Source organism: Nicotiana tabacum, chromosome 17, assembly GCF_000715075.1.
Source record: "Nicotiana tabacum cultivar K326 chromosome 17, ASM71507v2, whole genome shotgun sequence".
Classification (NCBI taxonomy): Eukaryota; Viridiplantae; Streptophyta; class Magnoliopsida; order Solanales; family Solanaceae; genus Nicotiana; species Nicotiana tabacum.
Window position 1 is genome coordinate 116711177 of NC_134096.1, and position 12689 is coordinate 116723865.

At 33.3% G+C, this 12689-nt stretch overlaps 1 protein-coding gene across 1 annotated transcript; it reads left to right on the top strand.

The window, feature by feature from the left end:
• The first annotated feature begins 3141 nt into the window (after positions 1-3141).
• LOC107830473 (putative E3 ubiquitin-protein ligase RING1a) lies at positions 3142-12131 on the top strand. The gene is made up of 10 exons (XM_016658039.2): positions 3142-3379; positions 3537-3579; positions 8225-8283; positions 9342-9423; positions 9505-9625; positions 9720-9761; positions 10163-10663; positions 11112-11219; positions 11321-11533; positions 11844-12131. Exons 1-10 carry the CDS (start codon positions 3259-3261, stop codon positions 11907-11909), a joined length of 1356 nt encoding a protein of 451 aa, XP_016513525.2. The 5' UTR covers positions 3142-3258; the 3' UTR covers positions 11910-12131.
• Positions 12132-12689: the final 558 nt, after the last annotated feature.

Genomic DNA, 12689 nt, shown 5'->3' on the forward strand with positions numbered 1-12689 from the left:
TTGAGATTTAATTTTAATTATTAAATTTTTTGAATAAAAAATTTTAATTCTATTATTTACAATTCTTTCATTATTTAATATTTTCAGATTTTATATTTTAAGATTTTAGTTGTGTGATATTATGCATTGTATTACTTTTCTCATTATAATTAAAATATATTTTTTGATTTAATTTTAAATGGGTCTTATCTGTCTATTATTTTACACTATGTTTTTTACTTTTTTCTCTTTTTGTTCCTTGCATATCGTCATTGTATTATTCATTGTTTAATATTTTTTTCACATTAAATTTTATTATATTTCCACTTGAAATTGGCTAATTATCAACTGAAGTTTTCCATGTCTTAAATTATTTTTGGTTGACAATCTTATACATTAGCTAAACGAATGCCATCGATTTTTTAAATTTTTTTTAGTTATTTAGAGTCGTCTAAATATTCTTTTACCTCTTTTATTAATTTAAGTCCACATGCCTTTTTGAAAAATTTCAACTGAATCTACCATAAAAAGAATTTCAAGATCATTTTTCGAGCTAGGAAAAATAAGACGATAATGAGTATATATTTTAGATTTCTTTATGCTAATGCGAATTTTACCTAGTTGGTCATGTGTTGCGATTATCTTTACGTTTTTCTATTTTTTTAAACAAAAATAAATAAATAAAGAAATATCAGCTTTCTTAGTGCGTTAAATTGTATATTTTTTAATCTTATTATAATTTGTGTCAGTATCTATCAACAAATATAAATAATAATCTCCTAAAAGTAGAAAAAATAAATAACATATATAACTAATTAATGCATAATTAAAATAGAAATATTCGCTAATAACAAGACCTAAGACGTTTATCTTTTAATTCAAATTCATATATATATATATATATATATATATATATATATATATATATTGTATAATTAAATTCTTGTAATAAATTGCATATAGAGATTTAATGTCCATTGGTGATTGGTCCACTCATCAAGTTCTTTGGCATGTCGATGAATATTGCTTGAAATCTTTTTATATATATCATATAAAAAAAATTAGTCTATTAAATTTATTTACATTTTTATAATATATATCACATTTTAAATTATTTTCAACAATGTTTTTGACTTCGTATAACCATCATTTCTCTTTTGACTTCGTATAACCATCATCAACATTGTTTTTAATTCTGAAGCTTCTATCAATTTATCCAATTTGCCTGTAAATTTATGTTTTAATTTTTTTTATGTCCATTGACTTGATTTGTTTTCATAATAAAAAAATAAAAATATTTTTGCTTTTGTTTTAATTTTAATAATAATTATAAAATTTATTAGTTTCACTTTTTCCGCCACTAAGAAATGACATTTAATTCATACCACCACTATATTAATTATACTTAAAGTATTTATTTGTTAATATAAACCTTTTTTGCTACAATAAAATTGGATAAAAGGTTACTTAAATATACATCAAATACTAATATTTTAATTAAAAATATTATTCATATACTAATATATTAAGTAAATTAATTTGTATATATCTATACATTTAAATAATTATAGGATTTTAGATGTGAAAGAGTTTTATAGTTATATGGAGCATTTTGTTTTTGCCAGATGTGAAGTAGTATTTAATTAATTATAAAAGATAACAAAAGTTTCTAACATGATTGCACATGATAATTAACCGAATAAAGTAAATTATAGAGACATTTATATGTTGTTAGCTTAGACTTCGAGTTGGAGATTCTGTAAATTTTCTCAGTTTCTTTTTTATCCGAAAGATTTTGTTTTCTAACTAAGAATTTTTTTGAATGTTTTCGGTGATTCTTTTTTTTTTTGATTGAAGTATTTTAAAGAAAAAAGATAATTTTAATATAGATTAAATTTCCATAACAAAAGTGAATTGAAGATTGTCATATAAGAGTCAAAACAAAACTAAAATAATTAAAAATTTAGTTACAGTAAATGAGATTTCATATATAGTTCTTAAATGACAATCTCCTTAAGATTGGCAAGTGGCTTGTTAATAACTTACCACTTGACTATATATCGAATATAACTTTTATATATATATATATATATATATATATATATATATATATTATAAATATTTAATGTATTTCCTATTCACATCAAATCAACATATGCATAACATATGTTTGTCATAGATTTCTCTCATTTAATTATGCTTAATTGATATACTAAAAAAGGATCAAATTTACTCATGTATATACGCTTACTTTTGCCATTCGTTAATAATTAATATACGAAAGATGGCTAAAATTACAATGTACTATCTGCCTAGGGAAACTTTTGTCATTCGTTAATATTTGGGTATTTTTTTGCCCCTGCCGTTACGAAATTGAGGAGAAATATTAATTGCTAGTATTTATTTTGTGATTTTAATGTGCACAAATTGAGGTTTAAAATAGACCCCTTAGTGAAAAGAGAAAACATTAATTAGAATTTAATATTGAGAGCAAAGGTAAACATTTTGCAAACGTTTGAGAGGTAATTTGGACCTGTTTCATATTTATTTTTTATTTTTTAATGGCTTCATTAGTGAAAAAGGACAAAAGTGAACCTTTCGCATATCACGAGTGCAAATATGTGCCAACTTTGTAATGACAGAGGCAAAAAAATCCAAACTATTAATAGAGGGCAAACGTGTCCCTAGGCAAATAGTAAATAGGCAATTTTGGCCCTTTTTCAATTAATATATATTCTGACATCACTGAATTGCTTATTATGATAAATTAATATTAATATGATTGGGTGCAAACATGAAATACAAAATAAAAGGAATTTATCTATCATTGAATTATTTTTACCTTGTTTTGATTGAATAGAACTATAGAAGGAACTTGAAGTCTTTACTCTTTACCGGCATAGTAGTGTTAAATTATTTATGGAGGAGCAATAAGGCCTTCCAAGGTAAATTTCTAAAAGTTCCAAAGAACAAAATTAAACGCAAAAGGCATCGTTCTTACTAAAAGGGCCTTAAATCAATATCAATAATAAAAAGGAAAACACAAACCCAGATTTCCACGTTAAATTCCTTGGCTTTTCCGTTTTACGGTGAAGAATAGAGTAATAAAGAAATTGCCGAATAAAGAATCCTGTATCTCGTGCTTCAACACTTGTACATTTTAAACCAGTACATAACAGCGTGGACGAAGCTATTTTCCTTTTCACCTCTCTTCCCAGTCCACCACCACACACCAACGCCACCGTCGCCGGCGAGCTCACTTTTAGCTTTGAATAGTCAATGCCTGCTCAAAAGCGTTCGTACGACACTCCTCCTACTCCTCCTCCGCCACCGGACGAAAAAAACGATGATTCGTTACAAGGTAATCAAAATCACGACGAAGAAGCCTACGACAGCGCCGGTACGTGTATACATAGAGATGCGTTGTATATAATTGTCTGTAGATTCGTATGTTTACATTTTATTTGTCTATGCAAACAATTTTCAGCAGTGACTCGAGTTTCACTCAGCATATCATGATATTTTTATGATATTTTGCTCCGTGTTTTGACTTTCAGATTCGGATGGAACTACTTGTTCGAGCGGCGGCGAGAAAGATGAGTAATGCACTCTTAATCTTTCATTTTTCCATTTGTATATGTTTTGATGGAATAATGCATCTTATATATACGTAAGCGCGACACGTATACGATTATTTCCCGTTGTAGTTCAATGATGTGATTTGGTGATTTAAGGACCTTGTGGAATGTTAGAGATGGCGCATAGTTTGAGATCTACTAGTTTTGTTTTGCAATTCAGTTTGTAATTTTGCTTCTTATGAACATTGCTATAAGGAGCTCTGTAGGTTCTTCTTCCCGTGGCTTATTTTGTTTGTTTGGAGGTTGGAGAGTGATTGATAGTATTTGTTTGAAAATGGTCAAGAAATTTGAATTTTGATCAGCTTGATTTTATACATAATATTGTTTGCTTGCATGTGGCATGTCCAGATGCAGGTGGAAGCTATAATTTGCTAGGGTAAATTAGGTTTGGTTGGATATGATTATAAGAAATCCTGCTGCTTGAGTTATGTGAAGATATTGCAGGTTTCAGTCATGAACTTGTGTGAATTAGATTGTGCGAACTCAATTTCTTAGATCTGTTTTGCATAATCTAGAACATTCCACTCATCTTGTTCTGATTCCATCTGTAACCTGCCATTTCAAAAAATGCTCCTACACATCTCCTGAATCATTAATCTGCTCTCCTTAAATCACATCTTTGTGAAAGCATTTGCGTTGTGATTCCTTATACATGAACTCAGAAAATATAGACTCCTTCCATGAGCAGATTATTGACTGGATTCCAAAATGGTGTTTTCTTTTGACCCAAGCTATTCATATCTTGTCATGGTTAAATAGACAGAAATCACTTCCTGATCGTAAACATCCTCTTGGATCTGGAACCATTTCATGATAGAACTAGAATTGACTCCATTTCTTTGAGCAAAACCTAGGGCCCAGCTTTAGCAAAAGACATGGTGTTCATTACCTTCTTCTACGCATCCCTGTCTAGGATTGCTTAGCATAAATACCAAAATTGTTCCTTAGAATTAGAAATTTTGTTATTCCAATAATAAAATTGTATGCTTTGACCAAGTTGTTTTGTTCTTGAATCTTGATAAATTTTGGAACTTCTAGCTCATACATAATAATGAATCCTGAAAATGTAGTTTAATTTTTTCTCTCTCCCCCCCCCCCCCCACACACACACACACACATTTGTTTTTGTTTTTGTTTTTTTTGTTAAGTGTATTTCCTCTTATCTTTTAAAGCTGCCTGCTTAACAATTATACTCTGTACGTGTATTTAGCTGTTGTAGAGAAAAATCTATTCATGTCCCTATTTTTCTTTAGGATTTTCATATTATGTACTTTTCCCAAAAAAAAAAAGTGCATGTTTCCTTTACAAATTATTTTTCGATTTGAAAATTGTGGCAAATATTACTAGTCTTTATGCAGAAAATTTTCACTGCATTTACTTGTAGAATTTCATTTGAATTCTAATTAAAACAAATCGTTTGATGACTCTATTACTTGGTCCTCCTTGATCTGGTGATGGATGTGTAATTACCTAGAACAACTGTATGGGCCATGCAGTTTGCTTCCTAATAATTCCTCCAAAATAGTTAATTGTGTTGCGAATACTTGTGTTTTCTGGAACTTGTGCATTTTACAGAGAGTTAGAGTAACAACTTCTGGAACTAAGATTCGAATCTCAGCAGAGGCGAAACTAGGTGAATTCCTTCCATGGGTAGAGTTACCCAAGCGATCCGGTGGATTAGTTGTGGTGCTCGCAAGTTGGCATGTATACCACCGGTCCACCGTTATCAAAAATACATAAATAAAAAAATAAAATTGTGCTTTCTGGAAAATGTGCAGTTGACAAAGAGAACAAGCATATGATACTTCTTACACATCTATGGAACGCAGAAGTTAAAGTTGGTTCCCTAGTTGATATTAAGTACCGAGTCCATGAAATATTTTTATTCGCCAACATGGCTTTGGTAGGAAAGAAAAGGAAGCAACATCATGTCTTTTGTGTCTATTGAAGGAAGGTGCTGAATGAGATGTAATTGCTTTGTTTACTTTTAGTATTTTTATTTGGTGACCTTATAATTTCCTATTTTTGTTTCTGGCAACTTGCTCACTTAAGCTTTTCAACTGTTTCTTCAACTTGGGCTTTGGACATTTAGCTGGTGACTGTGAAGAAGTTTTATTGCTGCTACTTATCAATAAGAAATATTGTAGTTGCTGCACTTACATTAAGTTGAGGCAAAGTGTTAATGGGTCAAGCGCGTTAAGTTTCAATGCTTAGGATTCTCTTATGACTTTGACAAGATAAAAATAATTTGACATGACAGTGCAGGCACATCTCAGTTTTGTCCTTGGTAGTAAGCAAAGTTGCTTATAGAAGCATGCAACATTACCTTTTCAACTAGGTCCTTATTAAGTTACGACCTCGAGTTTTACATGATACCTGATTTAAAGAATGATAGAGGGAGAGAGACTTGTTGATTTCTCCGAAGGGAGGTATAAATGCTTCTCTATATATTGTTTTATTCAACTAAAAATCATTACTTCCCCTTCTTTCTAGCTTGAGAGAGGCTGCAAAGTCCAAGTGGTACCTTGTTCCTCTTACTTAACCATTCTTTACTTCTTAACCAAACAAAGAAAGTAGTGCACATGAAGCTTCTTCTACTTTCTCACCTTCTACTGTTCCTCCTTTTGCAACCTATCATATAATTCAATAATATAAGCATTGTAAACTACTGAACAAATTGGGAAATAGGGTGCACAACAATACTGCAGAGAATGCGCATATCAGGAAATGTTTTTGTCAATATCAAAGGTAGACTGACTTTTGATAGAAAATAGCCAGATGAATCTCATAACAAAATTGCTCAACAACTTTTTGTTGAGTTAGTCCCTTCTAAGAGTATTCTTGTCGACCTAGGTTAGTGCTAAGGCCTTGTTTGGACAGCTTTTTTGGGAATGCTTGGAGATTTTTTTTAAAAGTTCCGTGTAAAAGAAAAAAACAATTATGATAGCTGTTGTCTAAGAAGTTTTCTTCTGACGCAAAGCATTCTTTAGGAAAGTGTCTCAAGGCTATTCTTAAATGCTAGAATATTCTTCCAACAACAGATCAGACAAATACATTGTGAAGTTCTCTAAAGTGGCTAAGTGGTGTCTCGTTAACTTGTAAATACATGTTTTTGGAGAACAAATGAAGAAGAATATTGCAGTCTTTTCTATTAAAGGAAGTGTACATAATCTTCTGTACCCCATAATATAAACTGTGTCATTAGATTTGAATGAGCGCGAGTAAGTTCGTTCTTATACAAATGAATTACAACCAAAGATAATAGGAGGGCTGGTAATAGTACATCAACGTGGTGTGGATGTGGGGGATGCACTCTAATAGAAATAGGAAAGAGCTTTTCAGTTATGGTCTTGCTCTATGTTTTACTACCACAAACATGCCCTCAAATACTTAAAAGAGAGGTGAATCGATTCGAGTCTGTTAGTGAAGACATTAGATGTTTCATTCAAGATAAAGAAGTTTTAAAAAGCATAAAAATATTAAGCCAACTGAAAGAGAATGGAAACAATTTACTGCTCTGAGAAAGATAGACAGGTAGAAGATTGATAAGGTGTGATTACAAGCAAATTCAAGTACTTTCTTGTTACGCTACAAAAGGAATTAAACCTTTTAGTAGGTGTAGGTAATTGTTTCCATTTGGTACATTATGGTTAATGCAAAAGAAGAAGGTATTGCTCCAATAGATCCATACCATAAGTTAAGATTACGCATTTAGCATCTAGGATTGATACATCTGTTTAATACATCAATTAAGCACAGCTTTCTGGATTGATGATCTATGTACCTAAACTAGTTGGAAGAGGCAACGCATTAGTCTAGGTTTTGGCTTAACTGACAGTAGTTACATGTGCAAACCTAGTTCTGGTCATGTTTTGTTCATGTTACCTATGAAAACAGTGTATGTTCTGGTAAAAATTTACTTTTAGCATATTAGATTTTTACTTGTTTTCTAATTTTATTTGACATCATTGTCTTTTAACGGTGTATATCGGAATATATAGCGGCCGGAATTAACCCTTTTCTTTTTGAGAATTTTCTTGATAAGTAAAATCCTTTTCCTTTCAAGAATTAATTAATTTGAAGCTGATATTATTGAATTTGCAAAGGTTTTTGCTGGTAGAAGATTCTCTTATATTGTAGATTTAACTTTTAAGCATATCATATGTCTTATTGTTCTGACTACTTGACTGTGTTTAGTTGTATTTGGTTGGGGATCCATATAAGTTGAAGCCCACATGAGCAACAAATTGTTGAAAAGACAAGGTGGTAATATTAAAATTTAATATAAGCAGTGGTGTTCTTTTCTCCTCTTTGGCAGTATATTGTTTAGCACTCAACTGTTATATTATTAATGTATGATAGTTTGCAGAGCCATCTAAGTAATAAATACTAAGACTAATATTTTCTTTGGCACCTGCACCTGACCTTTCCTTCTCTTCTGCTGCCTTCCTTTTATACCCTCTTTCCAATGAATACTTTATTGTTTTGCACTTTTTGTTTATCTTATAGTGAACCATTTTTGATTCGGAAATTGTTTGAATATTAAGTTATTGGAGTATTGGGTATCCTGGATTTTGCTTATTGTGTTTACTTTTGCTTGCTTGCAGATTTATCACTGTGAGGCTTTCAGAAATTCGCAAAGAAGTACAGTGCCCTATATGTTTAGGTATGGGTCTTTGCTCTTTCTTGATTGCTTTTTTATTATTATAAGAATTGGATATACCTGGAGAGAGTATTTCATAGGCAAGATGTGTTTATGGTCGTACCACCTTATTAAATACTGCATTTCAGAGAACCGTAAAAAATTGCATGTCAGGATATGTGGTTTTTGGAAGTCATGATGCACATAAATATGCTGCCTTCATTGTCCTTTGCATATGGTAGATGTTGGGAGAGGGAGAATGTGAAGCTCTCATCTATAGTTATGTGTAAATGTTATGATAGTTCCCCCCGGGATTACTAATGAATTCCTTTAAGCCCGATATGAGATTCTAAGAAAAGATCACATTCAACTGTTATAGTTATTTTTCTCTCTCTAAAAGCTTAAAATTATCTCTAAGTTAATTTTTCATGCAGTTTCTTGATTTGTTGTTTAGTGAAATGACAAACATGGCTCATTGAGACTGGGAATCTGAGGACGGCTATGTTAAAAAATCCTTTTTCTCTATCCAATTTTGAAAGGCAGTATCAATAAAATGGAGATTTTGGTCGGAAGCAAGGAGTTAACCTACCTACCTTTTATATACCTAATGAAACAGCATTTCCAGCTCTATAGTAAATGTTTCTCTATTAACCCAGTTTGCAGTCTCTGCTTCATCTCTGCAAGAAACTTTGCTAATTGGGGTTTCTCTTTCCTGTTAGGAACTGATATATGCGAAAGTATTGTTAAGTTGCTTCCATAAAATTTTCCTGTCGTTCAGATTATGATTACGGTCTACTGTGTGGATCCGGTACATGCTTCTTCCTGTTGATTAAGGAACGCATAATTTTAATGGCAGATCCATCAGGGGAAAGATATCACTTATCTGAGAAAACAGAGTTAACACATATTCACTAAGAAAAGGAGAGCTACATTAGTTCCTGATGAACTAATAGAGGAGCTATTTTAACTATGATTCAAGCTATACGGGGGGATCTTATAGAACATAGTGATAAATCTCTGTTTCTGTAATGTATGCCTACTGCCTACTGTCACTTACCAGTTTACCACTGTGACATGGGCAGGCATTATTCGAAAGACCAGAACAGTTATGGAATGCTTGCATCGCTTTTGTAGAGAATGCATTGACAAATCTATGCGAATGGGGTACCTGCTAAACTTATCTTTCATTAGTTGAGAAGTAACCTGCGTTTGCTTATCCAGTTCAACATGTCAATTATATTTTAGGAACAATGAGTGTCCCGCTTGTCGTACCCACTGTGCTAGTCGCCGTTCTCTGAGAGATGATCCGAACTATGATGCTCTAATTTCCCTTCTATATCCAGATATTGATAAATATGAAGAGGAGGTACTACTATACTAAACTCTTGTATGTCTCATGGAAAAAGGTCTACCATTGACCTGTTTCAGGTCATGGACTTACTCTTTTGTGTATCACTCAGGAATTGGCTTTTCATGAAGAGGAGAAAGCTCGGAATAAGCAGGTAAGCCAATACCAAGTTCAGTGTCAGAGCTGTATCCCATGCAGATTATTGACTTCAACAGCAGATCTTCTTCGTTCCTGTAAAATTTTGTCAGATACGCCCTCGTAATGGAGGTGTGGTTGATTCCACGTGCAATGTCAAAAAGAAGTGTACATTTCTCTTAATATATATATTGGTGGGGTTATATCTATTGCATTGTTGAATTTGGGTGAAGTTTATCCTCTGCTGTAGGGGACTTTAGGTTATTGCAATGTGGACCATTAGCTATTTCATATCTTTTGAAACACATTGATCTGAATCACCACCTGATTGTGCCTGCATTGCAGCCAACCGAATCACATGCCTACTTGAGTTTGCTTTTCTTTTTGCACCAATTCATAGTTTTCATACTCTTTGAACAGATACAAGCTTCAATTGCACAGACATTACGGCGACAATCAGAAGCACTGGGAAGGAAACGGACCGCTAGAGCTACAGCAGCAGCTTTTGCGAGGAGATCTCAGGGACGCTATCGAAGTTTAAGGGGAAGAAGAAATTTTCAGGGTGCTGAACACCAGATATCTGATGAGGAGGAAGATGGTAATCATGATATTGGCAAAGATTCTTCCTCTGCTGATGAGCGCTCGATAGAAGTCAAACCAAAACGGTACAAAAAGAGGGGAGGACGGCCTTCTCAGGCTTCAGGAGCTAGTGACGAAAATGATGCAGAAATAAACCAAGAATCACTTGGTGCATGTAGTGGACTTATTCGCTGTTCAGAGATTCTTGCCTGGGGAAAAGGTGGCCTGCGAAGTAACACGAGACACGGGGGTCTTGGGGGAGGCACTGGCAAATTTTCCAGGAATAGCCGAGTCTCAAAGCTAATTGATTGTCTTTCTTGTTCAGATGAAAATGAAGAGAAGGTACAGCAAATCAATCCTATGTACTGATTAGATGCTATACTTTTGAATATCTGTCTGTGGTTGAGCCTGAAAGATATTGTTTTCTGAATAGTTTTGTACATTTGAGATGATCTAATACTCCCTCCGTTCCTTTTTACTAGTCCTCTATTGACTAGGCACACCCCTTATGAAATCATTTATTAAGGGTTTATTTTACTAAATTACCCTTGTTAATGGTTATTAAAGTTGTAACTAGGAGTGTGGGTACTTAATACTAAGGGTAATATTGAAGAAAATAATAAATCTCTCTTGATTTGCTAAAATAGACAAGTAGAAGGGAAAGAGACTAGTAAAAGGGAACGGAGGAAGTATACACTATCGCTATTTGCTTGTTGCTTTCTATGACGGAGGTGATATAGATGGATTTTTTTGGTTCTGATCTAAAAGGAAATATTTTGTTTTCTTTCAGTTGGATGTCAGACTGAAGCTTGTTCCCATATCTGAAGAGGATATCCCAAGTTTGCAACGACCTTACCTTTGCTGCCGGCCCACTATGGAAGTTAAACATTTGAGCCAAGTAAGTGTACCGTCATAAACCTTTTTCACACTTTACAAACCTAAATCATTACTAGACAAATTTATGTCTGCATGCTTCATTTGAATGCATACTCTATGCAGTATGTAGCACAGCAAACTTCCATAGAAGTCGGCAAAATCGACATAGTGCTGATAAAAGAGCTTAACCGCAGTGACAACTCTTCAAGTTCTGATATCATGGCTATTTCCAAACTCATTGTTGGAGATCCTTGTATGATTGAAATCCATAAGGTAAACGAGCATCAGACATTAGGGGAAATCCAAGAGATGTGTGGTTTTAGCCAGCGTAATCTGGTAAGCTCCCTGAAAGACAACGTAAACTATTCCAGAAACATGTCGACAATTTTTTCTTCTTCTTTTGGGGCAACTATTTTCATTACCAAAGTGAAAGAATTATTGCCGAAAAAAAAGGACAACACTGGTCTAAAATTGGACATGAAGCCCCAACTTTAGACAATCTTATATTTGATAGTCAAATAGCTGCGTTATATTGTGCTCGTCCTTTAGTCAACACACATTGTTCCTGAAAGATTCCACAATATTCCATTGATGCTCTTCTTCTTGGCTTTACCTTGAGTATACTAATTCGTAGGCTGTCTTTCAGATCTTAGCATACGGATGCAAGTCAAAGAATAGGACAGACCATGATGAAGGGAAGGTGACCGTGTAATTTGACTATACACAGAATATAATACTCAGAAAAGAAGTGTAATTTCAACTGGGGCGTATCTGTAAATCCGTATAGAAAGTAAGTAGCTTAGTAAGGTGTATCATACACAGATGTAGTTCATTATCCAGGAAATAATCCCTTCAACTACATCGAGTCAGTTATTCACCTTGAAGTTCACATCAGTGTAACGATTTATTTACCTCTTTATGCACTCGTTTCATGCAGTGTGTTCCAAGTGATTAAATATAGCCTTAACTAGCCAAGATTTTGCCTTGATGCGTCAATTTTTAAGATTAGAATGGTGCTGCTTGTGTCACATTTGACTAACCGCGACCATATTGTTCTTTTCTTGGTTATAGACTTGTAGCAATCATAAAGAGGACTTGAGCCTTTGCTTTGCAACTAGTATATAATTAACCTTAGATTCTGTCTCTTGCATAAAGGCATTATAATCCAAAGACGTCTGCCGATTTGTTTCTAAAAGTCTATTCGTAGTCTCATGCTTTGCGACTTGCGAGGAAGATGCTTATTGAAACTTTTGTTTGCGTATTTACCCTGGTTTTACCCGAAACTCATATTTTAGGAAAACCTTGGGGCATATGACATATCCATCTTGTGTACGTCGGAGATGATCTAATGGCGATGTAGATCAGCCAGTTTTCTCTTCTTTTTTTTTTAAACCTTTGAGAAAGGAAAAGGAAAACTATTTTCGATTTCTTTCCTTTCCTGTGTGAACAGTTAAAAGAGAAAGGTGAACGAGTATGGTGGAATGGTGGATCT

Coding starts and splice junctions, on each gene's coding strand:
- LOC107830473 (XM_016658039.2), top strand. CDS start 3,259: ATGCCTGCTCAAAAGCGTTCGTACGACACTCCTCCTACTCCTCCTCCG. Junction 3,580..8,224: donor AGCGGCGGCGAGAAAGATGA/GTAATGCACTCT, acceptor GCTTGCTTGCAG/ATTTATCACTGTGAGGCTTT. Junction 11,534..11,843: donor GTTTTAGCCAGCGTAATCTG/GTAAGCTCCCTG, acceptor GCTGTCTTTCAG/ATCTTAGCATACGGATGCAA.